Raw genomic sequence first — 19,053 nt, 5'->3', positions numbered from 1 at the left:
ACATCTAAACACTCATAAACTGTCCATACAGGTGGTGTTCCCATTCCCGCGTGTATCCCATGTTATTATATATTATGTAAGACATCCTCACTCGTACACTCGTGTGAAAATTGCTAAAATACAACTTCCACAAGATCACTTCTATAGCGAGGGGGTAGAACCAAAACGACTAAAACGAAAAAAACATTAAAAGTAAATGCGGAATTGCCGGTCAACTCTCGGCGAGCGCAGCGAAACCGAAGATTCTATCACGAGCGTAAACAATAAACTAATTATAGAGCATCGGCATCGGAGGACGCCGGTATTTATACATTTTTAAACTCGATTTAGCATCGCCAGTTTTAAAATAGGTTTTTGCGCGAGCGAGAAGTGTGCGGAGAAGGGGAGGGGGGAGGTGGTTTCTGAACGCAAAACAAAGTTGAGTAGAAATGACGTAAAACAAGCGGCCGATGATTGGCGCAAGGGCGAGGGGGTGGTGGAATTATGAGTCATTTTGATGTAACCGTGATAGGACGTGGAACCGGTACCGAGAGCGTTAGAGGCTGTTTTGTATCGGGCTTCAAGTTTGAGTTGAAGAAGTGGAAGCAAAGAAAGCGAAACTAAGCAAAGGATTTAACGCAAAAGTTGGCATATTTACGGCGATAAGCAGACTCAAGGGAGGGTTCAATGTTCTTGTTTTTTGAAAGGGTAGGAGCAGGGGCAACGGAAAGGTTCGACCGGGGAAAGGGTTTTGTTTATGTGTCTCTCTCAGCTCGGTGCAGACTTTGGTCGAGCAACGTCAGCTGATTTATTGAAGTGAAGCGAGGGCTCGGTCTCTATTCTGGCGAAAACAAAAGCAAGTCTATCCGGGGTAGACGATGCTAACGACAGTAAATAGAGTTATGCAAATGCGGAATCTAGGTCACGGCTGTTGGGATTTGCCGGGGTCGGAAAGGGGATTCTAAGAAGAGCTCATCTTATTTGAATTATCATCATGAGCGATTTTTTCGTTTTTGTGTAATTCTTATCAGTTTTCTACCGAGCCGAAAGATCAGGAGTTCAATCATTTTGAATTAGCCCGTAGAGGACAAGATTACAATCCGAACCACTTAATACCTTAGGGAAACCCCGATCATACGACAACTTCGTATGACTAACTCCAGAACCGTTTAGTACGCTTGTAACTCATTCGCGTATTTGTATCCCACATTCAACAATGTCTCTCCAGACTTTTGCGGTGATAATGTTTCAGCACAATGCAATTTTACAATACTTTTTTCGGTGGAGAAGTGAGGTTTGAGGTTGGTATCAAGCGGGGTTGGTGAAGGTGTGAGCAAGTGTGTGTTTATTAAATGAAGTGAGGCGGAAAATGTAAACAACAAAAAAACAGGCAAAGAAGCAGCGGCAAAGTCGCTCAGCTGTAGGAAAACCACCCAAAAGAGGCGCGGGAGGTGAGGTGGGGAGGTCGGTGTGCGGTACTACGGGTGTAGTATTTTGCTTTTATTTTTTCTTTCTCTTCCCGTACCGCCGGCTGTCTACTCTTTTGACTAACGACGGGCTCGGGTACTGTCCCCTGGCCCGAGGGGGGTTGGCGGGATTGGTTGAAGGCATAATAAAATGTAGATCCAATTGAGAAGGTCGAGGAGTGGCGAGGGGCGAGGAAGTGGGTCGTGTTGGCCTATAAAAATTTATCGCTTGATTGTTCAAGGTCGCGTACTTGAAACAAGTGCCGTGCTCGGAATCCGGTATCTTCTTCTTACTTCTTCTTCTTCTTTCCGGGTTTCGTTGCATCGCCGCCGCCGGTTCCCCTATCTCTGTCTCTCTGTTTATATTATTTGCGCCGGTTGTTCATGATGTAGTTTGTAGAGAAGCGGTTTCTTCGTAGTCTTGTTGTTACGTCAACCGTATTGGCAGCGTGGGAAAAAATCGGCGCCAGACTGTAGTGTTGTTGATATTGAATTGGGGGCTTGGCCGCGACGACGATGACGACGCTGACGAGGGTTTCTACACGGAGGTTGAATGAACTTTATCAGCAGGACCGAGGGTAGTCGGTGTGCAGTCTACATATTTATTACGTGACGTATAACAACAACACTCTACTTAGTTCAAGTTCAGCTTAGTCCCCGCGAGTAGCTTGAAAGAAGGTCATCAGCGTGTAGCTCGTGTTTAGCACCATCTGGATACGTCCAGCATGTCTCCACAGCGGAAGCGAAACGTCTGCTGACAATGGGCATCCGTGATCATCAGCACTGATCTAGCGTGACGCATCCTGGAGACCCTGTCCGGTGAGTGCCGCACCCACTCCGACCACCGCCAGCCGTACAAACTGTCCCCGATGGCTTCCCTCTGGTCGTTCAGCTGCTCCACCAGCTTGTACAGCAAGAAGCACTCCAAGGTGAAGGCCACAGCGTAGGCCAGCGCCGTAACGATCTGATACGTGAGGTTGAAGGACTCAAAGCAGCACACCGCCAGGAGGCTTTCCACGGTGAGCACTTTGAGCAGAAAGAAGAGCGACATGAGCTTGCTCAGCGTAATGATCATGACGAGGAACTCTTCGTAGTCTTTGAGGGAATCTCTGAAGAGTTTGTCAATGGTTGGCCAGAATTGGGATCGATGACGTCCTTGACTTCTTCCGAAGCTCAATTCAGCGATAAAGCTTAGCTCGTGAACTCCGTTTCTTAGCATGGACAGCATGGTCAGCGAGATGATCCAAGACGAGTTGTTCCAGTACACCAGCGGTAGTCCGTAGAACTGATCGATTACGTCGACGATCCACTGGCGCTCCTCCGAAACGTCCAGCTCAAAGTGGAAGTACGCATCCCTGGCGAAGAACGCCCAAATCAGCAACGCAACCGTCACGGGAATCTCCGCGACCAGCAGGTTTCTCCGAGATTGCCTGAAGAACTCCGCCCTAGTACGCTCAGTAGCCGTCCTCCACAGCGACGATCGCGTCTTCCGTTGAAGTAGTCCTTAACGCGTAGGAAAAGCTCGTACCGACCGTCAAAGCAGACCAGCTGCAGCATCGACAGCGTGCTGTAGATCAGGCACATCGCAATCCGGATGGTATTCTCATCGCTGGAGCGCATCATGTGAGCCATATCGCGGACCAGCACGAGTTGCTGGAGAAAGAACACGAACGAGATGAAGCGGAACAGGTTCCGCTTGAGGCGTTGATCAGGGGAGTGGAGTCCAATTCCGGAAGTGTTGCCGTGGACCCAGACGTAGTGACTGAAGATGTCCTCGGCGTTGCGGATGTTAACGAAGCGATCGTACGTCGATCGGAGACGGGTTAAGTAGTTGGCCATTCTGGATGAAGATCTGGAGACAACTGGGGAATCTTAAATCTTCCGTTCCGGCTGTACGGTTTGACGCAAAACGTGCAGGGTTGTCGAGTCCTTGAAGACCTTTCCATGACTTGGCAAAACAAACTTTTCAAGGTTTTCAAAGTTCCGGAAAGCGGTTAATTACTGGGTCCGTGGGAACGTGCCAGCTGGATTTCGCTTGTTCTAGAACATTCCCCTAAACCTATGATTAAACTTTTAATTAGCAACCTCAACTAACCACAACAAGCGATACTATCTTCACCCAAGGAGGTTTCAACCCATCAGTTCCTTCGAACTACCCGATCCAGCATGGTCAACTACCTAACCCGGCTCCGATCGGCCTACGCCCGCTTCGTTGACATCCGCAACGCCAACGACATCTTCAGCCACTACGTCTGGGTCCACGGCAACACGTCCGGAATCGGACTCCACTCCCCTGGTCAACGCTGGAAGCAAACCCTCTTCCGGAGTATTTCGTTCGTGTTTGCGCTGCAGCAGTTGGTCCTGGTTCGGGATGTGGTGAACGCCATGAGCGGCACCGACGATCTGACGATCCGGATCGGCATGTGCCTGATCTACAGTACGCTTTCGATGCTGCAGCTGGTTTGCATGGACCTCCGGTATGACCTGTTCCTTCGCGTGAAGGACTACTTCAACGGAAGACGTGATCGTTGCTGTGGAGGACGGGACGCGGATCAAACCAGAGCGGAGTTCTTCAGACAATCCCGTCGGAACCTGCTGGTGGCGGAGATTCCCGTGACCATCATGTCGCTGATTTGGGCCTTCTTCGCGCGGGAAGAGTACTTCCATCTGGTTCTGAACGTTTCCGAAGAACACCAGTGGATCGTCGACGCCATTGATCAGTTTTACGGACTCCCGCTGGTGTACTGGAACAACTCGTCCTGGATCATCTCCCTGAGCATGCTGTCCATGCTACGAAACGCCGTTCACGAGCTGAGCTTGATCGCTGAATCGTTCGCCACGGTCTTCGCCCGAGCTTCACAAAAAGTCCAACACATCGCCGATCCGACCGCCAAGGAAACCCAATTCTGGACCACCTTCGACCAACTCTTCCGCGAGTCCTTCCAAGACTACGAAGAGTTCCTCGCCATGATCGTCACGCTGCGCAAGCTCATGTCGCTCTTCTTTCTGCTCAAAGTCCTAACCGTGGAAAGCCTCCTAGCGGTGACCTGCTTCACGACCTTCAACATTACGTTCCAGGTGTTTACGGCGCTAGCGTACGCGATCGTCTTCACCATCGAGTGTTTCCTCCTGTGCAAACTGGTCGAGCAGCTCAACGATCAGAAGGAGTCGATCGGCGAGAACCTGTACCACTGGCAGTGGCCGGACTGGTTGCGGCACACGCCGGAACGGGCCGCCCGGATGCGCCAGATGAAGATCACCACGATGATCACCGCGGAGCACTGTCAAAAGACGTTCCGGTTCAGGTGCGGGGACATGCTGGACGTTTCGATGGAGATGTTCCAGATGGTGCTGAACACGTGTTACACGCTGCTGACGTTCCTGCAGGCTACGAACTAGGGTGGAGCAAAAAGTTGATTGAAATTTTGAAAATACTTTTTGAAACTTAGTAGATGTTCCTTGTTAAATTGCACGTTCAAATAAAGTTGTAGATTGCACTGCGTTACTCAAAGATTTGTTGAATAAACATTGAAATTCAGTCAAAATCAAGGTCTTCTCTCATTCAGCAGGACCGAAGGCAAGCCACTTTAATTCGACATCGTTTATATTTTATTATTTTTTACTTTTTCTCTAGCGATTCACATCTTCAGGCAAGTATTTGAAAAACCTTTTCGATATGTCAAATTGTTGGACTATCTGGCAAGGGACTCTCGATAAATCACGTGGACACTTTTTTTTAAATCTCAGACATTTCATGATTTGCCAGAAACGTTTTTCCATACAAGTCTTCATACAATTTTGGAAGCTGGTCACCGTCACCAGGAGTGACATTGGGTCTGGGGTGAGATTGGGTCATACAAAAATGCTGAAATGTGTATGACCCAATCTCACTCCTCCTGATGACAGTATGTAAATGTATGAAATTCTGTATCGTGAGAAGGGATTTTCTGATCGATTTGGAGTCTTCGGGAAAGTTGTAGGGTATCAGCAATTCTTTGCGAAATAGGTCCTTTTTTATAATTTTAATTTTTATATTTTTCAATCTGGCTGAAATTTTTTTGGTGCCTTCGGTATGCCCAAAGAAGCCATTCGGCATCATGAGTTTGTTCATATAATTTTCCATACAAATTTGCCAGCTGTCCGTACAAAAATGATGTATGAAAATTCAAAAATCAGTATCTTTTGAAGGTATTTTTTGATCGATTTGGTGACTTCGGCAAGGTTGTAGGTATGGATAAGGATTACACTGAAAAAAAATGATACAAGGGATTTTTTGTTGATTTTTAATTTCACTTTTTGTCACTAAAACTTGATTTGTGAAAAAAAAACTCCTTTTTTATTTTTTTTTCATTTTCTGATATTTTTTGGGGAACTTATGAGATTTTCAGAACGAGCAAAAAATTTTTGAAGGAAATATAAATTTATGAATCAATACTGGTTTTTTTTTTTCAAAAATCGAAATATTGGTCGCAACAATTTTTCAACTTTATTTTTCGATGTAAAAGTTTTCAAGTTATAGCAATTTTTAGGTAACTTTTTGGAAAATAGTCGCAGTTTTTCATTTCTTAAAATTAGTTCCCATGTTTGCCCACTCTCGAAAAAAATATTTTTGAAAAGCTTAGAAAATTCTCTATATTTTGCTTTTTTGAACTTGGTTGATACGACCCTTAGTTGCTGAGATATTGCCATGCAAAGGTTTAAAAACAGGAAAATTGATGATTTCTAAGTCTCACCCAAACAACACACCATTTTCTAATGTCGATATCTCAGCAACTAATGGTCCGATTTACAATGTTAAAAATATGAAACATTCGTGAAATTTTCCGATCTTTTCGAAACCGGAAAATTTCACGAATGTTTCATATTTTATCATTATAAATTGGACCATTAGTTGCTGAGATATCGACTTTAGAAAATGGTGGGTTGTTTGGGTGAGACTTAGGCAACATAAATTTTCCTGTTTTTAAGCCTTTGCATGGCAATATCTCAGCAACTAAGGGTCGTATCCAGCAATGGAATAATCATCATCAAAAGAAAATCTCTGGACGTTCATCAAGAGAAAAAATCCGAAAGGAGCATGGCTCTTCTCTCTCGCGCACGAATCTTTCGGTAAAAAGAATCTAAAAAATCATCATCTTGATTATTCGGTGGAATATCCTTTTCACTACTACACTAGCAAGTGTACCGTCACACGTCGAAAAATGACCTGTCACATTTTGTAGATGGGCAATGTGTGTAAACAAAGTGAAATAAATATTATTAAGTGGTGCTGACAAGGAAATTCACAAAAAATCATCAGCAGATTGATTTTCTTGGAGATTTTCGGGAGCGATTTTCTTTTGCGTGATTTGCCTCCTCTCTCTTTCGCAGGTGAAGAAAGTTCGCAAGCGAAATTGATTTTTTGCGATTATTCCATCCCTGGTCGTATCAACAAAGTTCAAAAAAGCAAAATTTTCTGAGGTATTCAAAAATATTTTTTTCAAAGGTGGCCAAACATGTGCACTAATTTAAAAAAAAATGAATAACTGCGACTATTTTCAAAAAAGTTACATAAAAATGGCTACAACTTGAAAACGATGCACTTTATCAAAATTTCACTGGAGTACTTTTTGATTGCAAATTTGATTTTACATCGAAAAATGAAGCTGAAAAATTTTTGCGACCGATATTTCGATTTTTTGAAAAAATTATTATTGATTAGAAAATTTATAACTCGGTCAAAGATTTTCGCTCAACCTGAAAATTTCTGAAAAGTTGGCATTTGATGTCCCCTAAAAAAATAAATAAAATAGTGTTTTTTTTTGCAAATCAAGTTTTAGTGACAAAAAGTTAAATAAAAAATCTCCAAAATTTTTTTTACTGTGTATCATTTTTTTTCAGTGCAGTCCGTATCCATACCTACAACTTTGCCGAAGACACCAAATCGTTCAAAAAATTCCTTCAAAAGATACAGATTTTTGAATTTTCATACATCATTTTTGTATGGACAGCTGCCAAATTTATATGGAAAATAATATGAACAAACTAATGATGCAAAATGGCTTCTTTGGGCATACCGAAGGCTCCAAAACAGTTTCAGCCGGATTAAAAAATACAAAAAATAAAATTGAAGAAAAATGATCATCATGAGAAGCGATTTTCTGATCGATTTGGAGTCTTCGGCAAAGTTGTAGGTTATGTCAACATTGAGTGTTTGATTAATTTGATGACACTATTGTTACGACTCGAAGAAATCCCTAAAATTTGTTAAGTATAATGAAAAAGAATGCACATTTCATGCGTATTACGTAAGCTACAAAACAAGCCATTAAATTTTTAAACTGAAAAACCAGAAAACGTTGCGCAACCACAATTAGCTTACCAACTGAGTGCATGTGTGTTTGTGAGTAAGTGTGATTCCATGCAATCCTGCCTTGTTTACACTACTTTATCTCCCTGCGAGCGAGCCAATGAATCGATGCATGATTTTTCCTCATTATTTCAAATAATGTTATTATTTATTATTTTTCGAACGAATAATTAATTTACGCTCTATCCCATCTCTTTCCATCGCACCCACGAGAGTGCACCCACTTTTCACATATAATTATTTTCGTGTAATTAAAATAACGCCATGTTCATAGCCACTACCAGGGTGTGGACTATAAACTCCAACCAATCCAACCGAAATATTTTCGAAAAAAGAGGCTCCGAGCACTTTTTGTTGAACAAACACAAAAATACTTTTTTTCCATCGAATTTTCATTGGACAGCTCCCGGTTTTTGTGCTCAACATGAGATGCATTATCTGTATGGCGCATCTATGTTGTCCCACCACCTCCACCCCACATAGCCACTTTTTTGCGATCGAAAATTGTGTGCGCGTGTGTTTCTCCTCTTTTATTTAGTTAGTAATCACCCCCAGCCTCCCACAAATTGGAGTAAAAAAGTGATGATGCAACAAACGCCACGCAGCTAATCCTCTTTTTTTTTGCGCGTGGTGATTATTATTGCATACATTCGGGGGCTGAGGACGTGCAGTTTGGAAGCGAGGTGAAATGATGATTATCCCGCACTCCAAAGTCACGCAACGAATTTCATTTCAGCTTTTGGTTGTTCCGGTTAAACATCATATTCGAAACCAATTGTGACACCCCCCCCCCCTCCCCCCCACCATCACTGCAAAGTATATCCTTTTCTATATGTGTTTTTAATTTATGTACATGACATAATTATCATCAGCTCGTGCTTATGGAAATATCGGGCGCACATATGTGGTGCCAATGATTCCATTTGGGAGCACTGGGAGTGAGCTTAATTATTTTTTTTCCCATCCCGTTTTTGTACCCAGCCTAAAGCTCATCAACTTATTGAAAGAGGTGCAATTTTTATGAACAGATCATCCGCCTGTATGAAATTTAGTACTTGTTAAATAAATCAATCAAAATTAAAAGTGCTGTTAAACGTTAATTAACGTTAACGCGTCCGTTAATCGTTAAAATTAACGTGAACGCGAACGGAGCCTACGTTGATCTTAACTTTAACGCGAACGGAGCACGTTAATTAACGTCGTTAATTAACGCGTTGATTAACGCGTTAATCTTTGTTAGGCTCCGACTTTGAGGGCCTGTATCTCCCAAACGGTAACATCTAGCGGGTTACTTCCAGTTGCATTTTATGGGCATTGACTATGAGTTCCCGGTGAGATAATTTGTTCAAAGTGGCCACCGGTACCGGTAACCCGGAACATCCGTCAAGCATGTTTTTATAAAGCTTTTGTCGTTCAATCGTCATTTGAGCCACTGCACAGTGGTCCAGATCGCAAAATTAAGTGGAAAATGGATTTTCCGAAAAATGGTTAAGTTTTGGAGCTTTGGTGTCTTCAGAAGAGTTGTTGCATATAGAAAGGGGCAACTTTTGGTTTGGTTGTAAATTAGGGTGGTTCACGATAAGGGTGATTTTGGAAATCTAACTGTACAGGAATATTTTTGGGATTTTTTTCGTCTTCTAGAAAGTTGACGGGCTTGCCAATCCAAGCAACTTTGTCGAAGACACCAAAATTTTATCTCGTAATCTACGCCTTCTACGACCAAATTTATAGAAAGCATCTGAGCAAACCTGCAAAAATCAGTTTTTTTAACGTGGCAATTCAGGGTTAAGTTTTAGAGAAAAGTGGTATTCGGGGCACTTTTAGAGCTCTAAAAAACAAACATTTTTATTATCTGACAAGTCAATTTGGACTTAAGGGTCAAAAGTTACAGCGATTTTAAGGTAAAAAAGATGCAAATTTAAAACTTAAATATCTTGAAAAGGCGCAAGCCAAATTTTAAGCACTAGGTTGCATTTGAAAGAGGAGATCCAGCACTTCAAACGCTGAAAAAATCTCAGGGGTGTTTTTCTTTAAACTCGAGATATTTTCATTTGAAAAAGTCTAATTTTCAAGGGAAAACCTTATGGGACCACCCTAACGAATATCGAAAATTGTCCAAATATATGTTTTTCTATGTAATTTTGCCCGCTGAATCTGAATCTGCCCTCAGAATTGACCCAAAGTGTCGAAAAATCGATTTTTGGTCATATTTTGGGTTTTCATGTAAAATTATCATTTAAACCCAAAATATGACCAAAAATCGATTTTTCGACACTTTGGGTCAATTCTGAGGGCAGATTCAAATTCAGCGGGCAAAATTACATAGAAAAACATATATTTGGACAATTTTCGATATTCGTTAGGGTGGTCCCATAAGGTTTTCCCTTGAAAATTAGACTTTTTCAAATGAAAATATCTCGAGTTTAAAGAAAAACACCCCTGAGATTTTTTCAGCGTTTGTAGTGCTGGATCTCCTCTTTTAAATGCAACCTAGTGCTTAAAATTTGGCTTGCGCCTTTTCAAGATATTTAAGTTTTAAATTTGCATCTTTTTTACCTTAAAATCGCTGTAACTTTTGACCCTTAAGTCCAAATTGACTTGTCAGATAATAAAAATGTTTGTTTTTTAGAGCTCTAAAAGTGCCCCGAATACCACTTTTCTCTAAAACTTAACCCTGAATTGCCACGTTAAAAAAACTGATTTTTGCAGGTTTGCTCAGATGCTTTCTATAAATTTGGTCGAAGAAGGCGTAGATTACGAGATAAAATTTTGGTGTCTTCGACAAAATTGCTTGGATTGGCAAGCCCGTCAACTTTCTAGAAGACGAAAAAAATCCCAAAAATATTCCTGTACAGTTAGATTTCCAAAATCACCCTAATCGTGAACCACCCTAATTTACAACCAAACCAAAAGTTGCCCCTTTCTATATGCAACAACTCTTCTGAAGACACCAAAGCTCCAAAACTTAACCATTTTTCGGAAAATCCATTTTCCACTTAATTTTGCGATCTGGACCACTGTGCAATGTTATGAAACGTTGTTTGTAGTACATAGGTATACTGACTATATTGGGTCAGTTCAGGGTATCTGTGGCCACTCCGGAACCGATTCCATGGTACCACGCAAATGGTTCCGACGATTGTGATATTCAAAAGTCGACCTGTTGCTTATCAAACTTCGTATAATTAAAATCATTAATCATCCATTATCATGCTGTGCCCTTTGACCCGATCGGACCACTCCGGAACCGGTTAACGGTGGCCTCGGAGGAAGTGTACTGAGTATAGAAAAAGTCCTTTCATGTGACATATCAAACTTCATGAAATTGAAAGTTATGACCACTTAGATGCATGTCGGTGCCTTATGATTCAGTATGAAGATTTTTTATATAATTCGGGAAATATTTCCGATGCACTTTTGTATTGGTTCCGGTTGACCCGTCTTTAAACTCCAGTGCGCTTGCAATTAGTAGGCTACAAGATGGTACGCAGTTGAAGTCCCATTGCACTGTATTATATCCAAGTAGGCCAATTAACCAGCTGAATTGTACAGGTTTGACACTCTCGCCGGTTACCATGGAAACCCGATCAGAGAGCCAGTAGTTGCTGTTTATTACGTCAATTGTCAAATTTGCCTAATTTTTAGTTCAAGGCCTCCCAGATTGTGTTATGGAACCACTTTTGAATGTTCTGTCGATGATTTTTATATTTATATTTTTATTAACATAACATTCTTCATAAGACGTCGGCACTTTCTCTATGATGCAGGAGAAGCGAGAGGGGGGAGGGGTAAGCACCGTAGCCTCCAGTGACCGATTCCGGAAGGATCAACCCTGAAGTCGTCAGTTTGGCCTTCGTTGGTTATAATTTTCAGTTTCATGAAGTTTGATATGTCACATGAAAGGACTTTTTCTATACTCAGTACACTTCCTCCGAGGCCACCGGTAACCGGTTCCGGAGTGGTCCGATCGGGTCAAAGGGCACAGCATGATAATGGATGATTAATGATTTTAATTATACGAAGTTTGATAAGCAACAGGTCGACTTTTGAATATCACAATCGTCGGAACCATTTGCGTGGTACCATGGAATCGGTTCCGGAGTGGCCACAGATACCCTGAACTGACCCAATATAGTCAGTATACCTATGTACTACAAACAACGTCTCATAACATTGCAATGTTATGAGACGTTGTTTGTAGTACATAGGTATACTGACTATATTGGGTCAGTTCAGGGTATCTGTGGCCACTCCGGAACCGATTCCATGGTACCACGCAAATGGTTCCGACGATTGTGATATTCAAAAGTCGACCTGTTGCTTATCAAACTTCGTATAATTAAAATCATTAATCATCCATTATCATGCTGTGCCCTTTGACCCGATCGGACCACTCCGGAACCGGTTAACGGTGGCCTCGGAGGAAGTGTACTGAGTATAGAAAAAGTCCTTTCATGTGACATATCAAACTTCATGAAATTGAAAGTTATGACCACTTAGATGCATGTCGGTGCCTTATGATTCAGTATGAAGATTTTTTATATTATTCGGGAAATATTTCCGATGCACTTTTGTATTGGTTCCGGTTGACCCGTCTTTAAACTCCAGTGCGCTTGCAATTAGTAGGCTACAAGATGGTACGCAGTTGAAGTCCCATTGCACTGTATTATATCCAAGTAGGCCAATTAACCAGCTGAATTGTACAGGTTTGACACTCTCGCCGGTTACCATGGAAACCCGATCAGAGAGCCAGTAGTTGCTGTTTATTACGTCAATTGTCAAATTTGCCTAATTTTTAGTTCAAGGCCTCCCAGATTGTGTTATGGAACCACTTTTGAATGTTCTGTCGATGATTTTTATATTTATATTTTTATTAACATAACATTCTTCATAAGACGTCGGCACTTTCTCTATGATGCAGGAGAAGCGAGAGGGGGGAGGGGTAAGCACCGTAGCCTCCAGTGACCGATTCCGGAAGGATCAACCCTGAAGTCGTCAGTTTGGCCTTCGTTGGTTATAATTTTCAGTTTCATGAAGTTTGATATGTCACATGAAAGGACTTTTTCTATACTCAGTACACTTCCTCCGAGGCCACCGGTAACCGGTTCCGGAGTGGTCCGATCGGGTCAAAGGGCACAGCATGATAATGGATGATTAATGATTTTAATTATACGAAGTTTGATAAGCAACAGGTCGACTTTTGAATATCACAATCGTCGGAACCATTTGCGTGGTACCATGGAATCGGTTCCGGAGTGGCCACAGATACCCTGAACTGACCCAATATAGTCAGTATACCTATGTACTACAAACAACGTCTCATAACATTGCAATGTTATGAGACGTTGTTTGTAGTACATAGGTATACTGACTATATTGGGTCAGTTCAGGGTATCTGTGGCCACTCCGGAACCGATTCCATGGTACCACGCAAATGGTTCCGACGATTGTGATATTCAAAAGTCGACCTGTTGCTTATCAAACTTCGTATAATTAAAATCATTAATCATCCATTATCATGCTGTGCCCTTTGACCCGATCGGACCACTCCGGAACCGGTTACCGGTGGCCTCGGAGGAAGTGTACTGAGTATAGAAAAAGTCCTTTCATGTGACATATCAAACTTCATGAAATTGAAAGTTATGACCACTTAGATGCATGTCGGTGCCTTATGATTCAGTATGAAGATTTTTTATATTATTCGGGAAATATTTCCGATGCACTTTTGTATTGGTTCCGGTTGACCCGTCTTTAAACTCCAGTGCGCTTGCAATTAGTAGGCTACAAGATGGTACGCAGTTGAAGTCCCATTGCACTGTATCCAAGTAGGCCAATTAACCAGCTGAATTGTACAGGTTTGACACTCTCGCCGGTTACCATGGAAACCCGATCAGAGAGCCAGTAGTTGCTGTTTATTACGTCAATTGTCAAATTTGCCTAATTTTTAGTTCAAGGCCTCCCAGATTGTGTTATGGAACCACTTTTGAATGTTCTGTCGATGATTTTTATATTTATATTTTTATTAACATAACATTCTTCATAAGACGTCGGCACTTTCTCTATGATGCAGGAGAAGCGAGAGGGGGGAGGGGTAAGCACCGTAGCCTCCAGTGACCGATTCCGGAAGGATCAACCCTGAAGTCGTCAGTTTGGCCTTCGTTGGTTATAATTTTCAGTTTCATGAAGTTTGATATGTCACATGAAAGGACTTTTTCTATACTCAGTACACTTCCTCCGAGGCCACCGGTAACCGGTTCCGGAGTGGTCCGATCGGGTCAAAGGGCACAGCATGATAATGGATGATTAATGATTTTAATTATACGAAGTTTGATAAGCAACAGGTCGACTTTTGAATATCACAATCGTCGGAACCATTTGCGTGGTACCATGGAATCGGTTCCGGAGTGGCCACAGATACCCTGAACTGACCCAATATAGTCAGTATACCTATGTACTACAAACAACGTCTCATAACATTGGCTCAAATGACGATTGAACGACAAAAACTTTAAAAAACATGCTTGACGGATGTTCCGGGTTGCCAGAACCGGTGGCCACTTTGAACAAATTATCTCACCGGGAACTCATAGTCACAGTTAATGCCCGTAAAATGCAACTGGAAGTAACCCGCTAGATGTTACCGTTTGGGAGATACAGGACCTCAAAGTCGGAGCCTAACAAAGATTAACACGTTAATCAACGCGTTAATTAACGACGTTAATTAACGTGCTCCGTTCGCGTTAAAGTTAAGATCAACGTAGGCGCCGTTCGCGTTCACGTTTATGTTAACTTTTAACGATTCCGTTAAGTTAAACGTCGTTAATCTAAACGTTTAACAGCACTGAAAATTAATATCACATAAACAGTCCTCGTACAAAAAATGTCATATAACCGCACAAATTAAATTTTAAAAATTAAATTCTGTCAATCAGAAACGATTGAAGGCTAAATTGTTCAATTCATTAAGGCAAAAAAAAGCTGAGCAAAAAAAACCTGTCGCTGAGCAAAATTCCGGATTAAAATTAACCATTTAGTTTCTGGCGATTGCATGTGAGATTTACCATCTGGCTTTGACAAAAAGGGGGCAAAAACTTTAACAAACCACAGTGTTTGTTTTAATTATGACTTGGATATATGCTATTTGGCTGAAGAGTGCAACAAAGTTGGTCCACATCACCGAGCGCTTTTGTTCATGAAAATGACACTTTTCTCCTCGTATCTCTCTAATATATAGAAAAGGTACAACAGCTTCGAAAATGTAGATAGTGAAACTGTATTAAAAAATAAAATCGTATTTAAGAAACAAACTAAAAACTTTGTATTTCAAAGCAATGTCAATTAAGGACTTTTCTAAGTGCCAATTGATTTTTTTGTAATAAGAATGTATTTTCAGATTTCCCAAAATTCTTATAATTAAAACCTACGACTTTTACTTTACTTACTAAAGAAATCAAAACAATAAAAAAATGTTAAGTGAAATAAGATACAGATGTGGATTTGAGACAAATGGTTGAAAGACGTTAGGTCGAATGTATGTTAGTAATAAAATATCTGCAACTTCATATTTATTAATGCCGTTGTAATATTGTTTATTTGAAAAAATGATCAAAGATGACATTTTGCATAATTAGTTCTTTCAAACGATTTTTCATACAGTTTTGACAACTGTCCATACAAAAAGATTATTAAAATATTCAAAAAATCTGAATCATGAAAACGGTTTCTCTGATCACACCAAGTCTTTTGACAGAGTTATTGATATTGCTTAGGACTTCTGAGGAAAAAATATTTGTACTCCTAAAAAATATACTCGTTTTTTTTTATTCGGCTTTTCACACACACAAACAAAATTATTTGCGCAAAACAACCATTTAAAAAAATCTCTATTTTGAATATGTTTCTGATGACAAAATATGGCATACTTTGAGCTGTGGTTCAAGTTGGTCAAATTAAATTTGGCATTGTTGTCAATTTAAAAACATTTTTTTTTGAAAAGCAAGGAAAAATGGAAAAAAAAACTTTTGATTTTGTTTTAAGATCTAAAATCAAATTTGCTATCATTAGTCCTTTTCCCTAAAATGTATGCACCGTTTTCAAGTTGTAGCCACATATAATTTTTTTTTGTTAAAAACGTGACTTTTTTTTTATCTGTAGAAGTAAGCATAACTATCCCTACAAAAAAGGTTCTAAAAAATATGATTTTTTTACAAAATTAGTAACCTTACCTAATATTGTTTGCGCTAGCTGATTTATGGTTCAAGTTGTCTTTTTTGATTCCATTAAAGAAATCTTTCTTATTTTTTAAAGAAATTGTAAATTTTATTTCAAGTTTTTGACCCCCCCCCCCCTCCCTTCAAAAAATCATTACACAATCAGCAGAAAAAAATACTGAAAATTCAAATTTTCATTGAAAAAAAAAAAACATTTGTTAGCTGCAGCGATGGAAGAATAATCATCAAAAGATGGAAGAATAATCATCAATAGAAAATCATTTGACGCTGATCAAGAGAAAGCATCGGAAGGGAGCTTGGCTCTTCTCTCTCGCGCACGAAAGATCGGTAAAAGGAATCTTTAAAAAAAATCATCATCTTGATTATTTGGTGGATAATCTATGTCACTACTACACTCGCAGGTGTAACGCTAGAAGTAGAAAAATGAGCTGTTTCTTTTTGTAGAAGGACAATGTGTGTAAACAAAAAGACAGAAAAAAAATGATGGTAATATTCATCAGGAAATGGGGACAGGTTTTGTGTCAAAACAAAATTGTAATATTGAATCAGAAAATGATAAATTTTCATCAGTTTCTGGTGAATATTCATCAGGTTCACATTTTTACACATTTTTTAGATAATATTACTCAAAAAAGAGGTATTATTCAACATACCAAATCTTCAACAATGCAAAATTCAACTTTTTTTTTGCTGTGTAGAAAATTTACAAAAAATCATCAGCAGATTGAATTTGTTCGAGAAGTTCGGGAGCGATTTTCTTTTGCGTGATTCGCCTCCTCTCTCTTTCGCGATGTGAAGAAAGTTCGCAAGCGGAAATGATTTTTTTGCGATTATCCCAATTCATTGCATATCGTATTTTTAGTTTTTTTTTAGTCAAATAGGGCAGTTTAAGACATTTGGCATTTTGTTTAGATCGGATAAAGACAACTTAAAGAAAAAAACATTTTGTTTTTCATGAATTTATTTATATTTGAGCAATTCCATGTCAAATAGGGAATCGGTTGTACCCGACCCTCTCCGATTTCAATGAAACTTTGTAGACATGTTATCCTATGCTTATATAAGCCATTTTTGTGTATATGGAGCCAGTTACACTCGATAATGATATTTGAGAAGGGCGTAAGTGTTATAAATATTTTTGTATTTCGTAATTTAAATATTGCTGTATCTCGTATCAAAAAGTGGTCAAACACAAACTTGTTGGAAATTTGACGGGCTTTCCGAGAAAAATACACTGAAAGGAAAAACACGCCACTTTTTTGAGATTTTGATTTTTAAGTTTAAAAGTCAAATTTGAAGGTGAGCCCACGATTTTTTTTCGTTCAATTTTTTTTTGAAAATAGCCTAAAATGTTACAAAAAGACTCACGAAAAATGCAGGATGGAGCAACTCACCTAAAAAAAATACAAAAATCATTTACTGAAACTGTTTTTTTCAAAAGTGCTCTAAACATCAAAATTTTCAAAAACCGAACACGAGAATCGATTCTCCAGACAATTTTACATAAAAGTCTCCATATTGACCATTGTTCTAAGTCCAATCCTTGTGAAGTTACAGCGGTTTTAAAAATAAAAATGTTGAAAAAATAGGTTTTTTGATGGTTTTTGGCAATTTCTATATGACAGACTTGGTTTTTCAGTCTCGAAAATATTTTTACCGGAAAGCTCGTCCAATTTCCCATAAGTTTGTCTTTGACCACATTTCAATTGACAGCCAGAGTAAAGTTTAACCTTTCACTTTTACAGATTTTGACAAAAAAAAATCATTTCTGCAAATTTTCAACAATTTTTTGGTTACATAATATGAGTTAAATGCATAATCGAAAAATTAAGTAAACTTTTGATTTAATGTAAATGTAAAAATCATCATTTTGATACCCAAAAATCAATTAAATGGTCTAAATTTAACAAACTTTTGAATTAATTTTTATCTTCTCTTCCCAACAACCCCATCCCCCCCCCCCCAACTGTCCTTTCCTTATTTATTATTACCAATAATAAGAAATTCTGTTCTGAAGACGCAGAATAGTATTTTTGAAAACAGTTTTAGTATGGACAGCTGTCAAAACTGAAACTAGCATGGACGAACTAATGGCACAAAATGACTTTTTCGATTGCTTTTCTGGCAAGTTAAGTTGTATAAAATTGAGCCTTATGGGAATGTTCAGGCCATTTGGAATTCGGCCTTGCATTTTCAAAAAGAAGATTCAGTTGATGTTTTTGAAGCCAAAATCCGTTCAGCAAGATTTTTTGCGAATATTACTTCACTGTTAAAGATTTACTCAAAGGAATTTTCAAAAATCGAATGGATTTCAGACTTGCACCAGCATTCCCAGACAGAAATTCGTTCTAGTACAGAATCATCAATTCGATTGTAATGAGTGATACTAATTGAATTGCAAACCGCGTCACAATCAGACCTGTTCAAATGCGACATTTTGGAACTCCCACAAAACAACCGTGTCGTTCCACCAGCCAATTATTACTGCAGTCTGCAGTCGGTTTTGGGCAACATTTACTGTGTTTGCCACGTGGGACATGTCGTGACCTGGGACAGATAATTGGGGAAAATTGAACTCCATTATGGACGCAATTACTTAGCTTTGGGGCTTGAAATAGTTGATGAACACATTTGGCTTCGTCGTAGAACTCACCTGTAACGAGAGAAAGGGGTAAACAACTGGATTAGTAAGGAAGACTAAAAGTAGAAGAACAAAGTTGAAACCACACAATCTTAACTTTGCAGCTTTGGAGAACAAGTAGGAACAGAACCCAAACAAACCCCGGCAAGCAACAACTTCCAGCGAGTTATGGGGCGAAGAGTTCGAGGTTTGAAGATTCGGGGAGGTCGCGGCACGTGCCACCCCAAAATGAAGGCCACGAGACCACGGAACCTGCTGCTGCTGCTCTCTTTTTCGTTATTCATCTTGTCTTGCGTTTTCCAGAATTATACCCTTCCCTCCCCAATTTCCCCTTCCAGTAAGTGGTTGTTTCTTTTCGATGGAGGAGGTCGGTTAAGGGGGGTCGAG

The 19,053-nt window shown here is 39.9% G+C and overlaps 2 protein-coding genes and 1 pseudogene across 9 annotated transcripts in view; 1 reads left to right on the top strand and 2 right to left on the bottom strand.

Moving 5' to 3' along the window:
* The window catches only part of LOC120427517 (trithorax group protein osa), a 265,609-nt gene that overhangs the window by 130,200 nt on the left and 116,356 nt on the right, over nt 1–19,053 (bottom strand). The gene's annotated exons all lie outside the window — the stretch shown is intronic.
* LOC120427526 (uncharacterized) lies at nt 258–3,296 on the bottom strand (annotated as a pseudogene).
* On the top strand, nt 3,312–5,661 carry LOC120427525 (uncharacterized). Its single transcript, XM_039592393.2, has one exon. It carries the CDS (start codon nt 3,612–3,614, stop codon nt 4,842–4,844), a length of 1,233 nt encoding a protein of 410 aa, XP_039448327.1. The 5' UTR covers nt 3,312–3,611; the 3' UTR covers nt 4,845–5,661.

This window comes from Culex pipiens, chromosome 3 (assembly GCF_016801865.2).
Source record: "Culex pipiens pallens isolate TS chromosome 3, TS_CPP_V2, whole genome shotgun sequence".
Taxonomy (NCBI): domain Eukaryota; kingdom Metazoa; phylum Arthropoda; class Insecta; order Diptera; family Culicidae; genus Culex; species Culex pipiens.
The sequence above is the reverse complement of the archived record's forward strand: the minus strand, read 5'-3'. Positions and strand labels throughout refer to the sequence as shown.

Coding starts and splice junctions, on each gene's coding strand:
- LOC120427525 (XM_039592393.2), top strand. CDS start 3,612: ATGGTCAACTACCTAACCCGGCTCCGATCGGCCTACGCCCGCTTCGTT.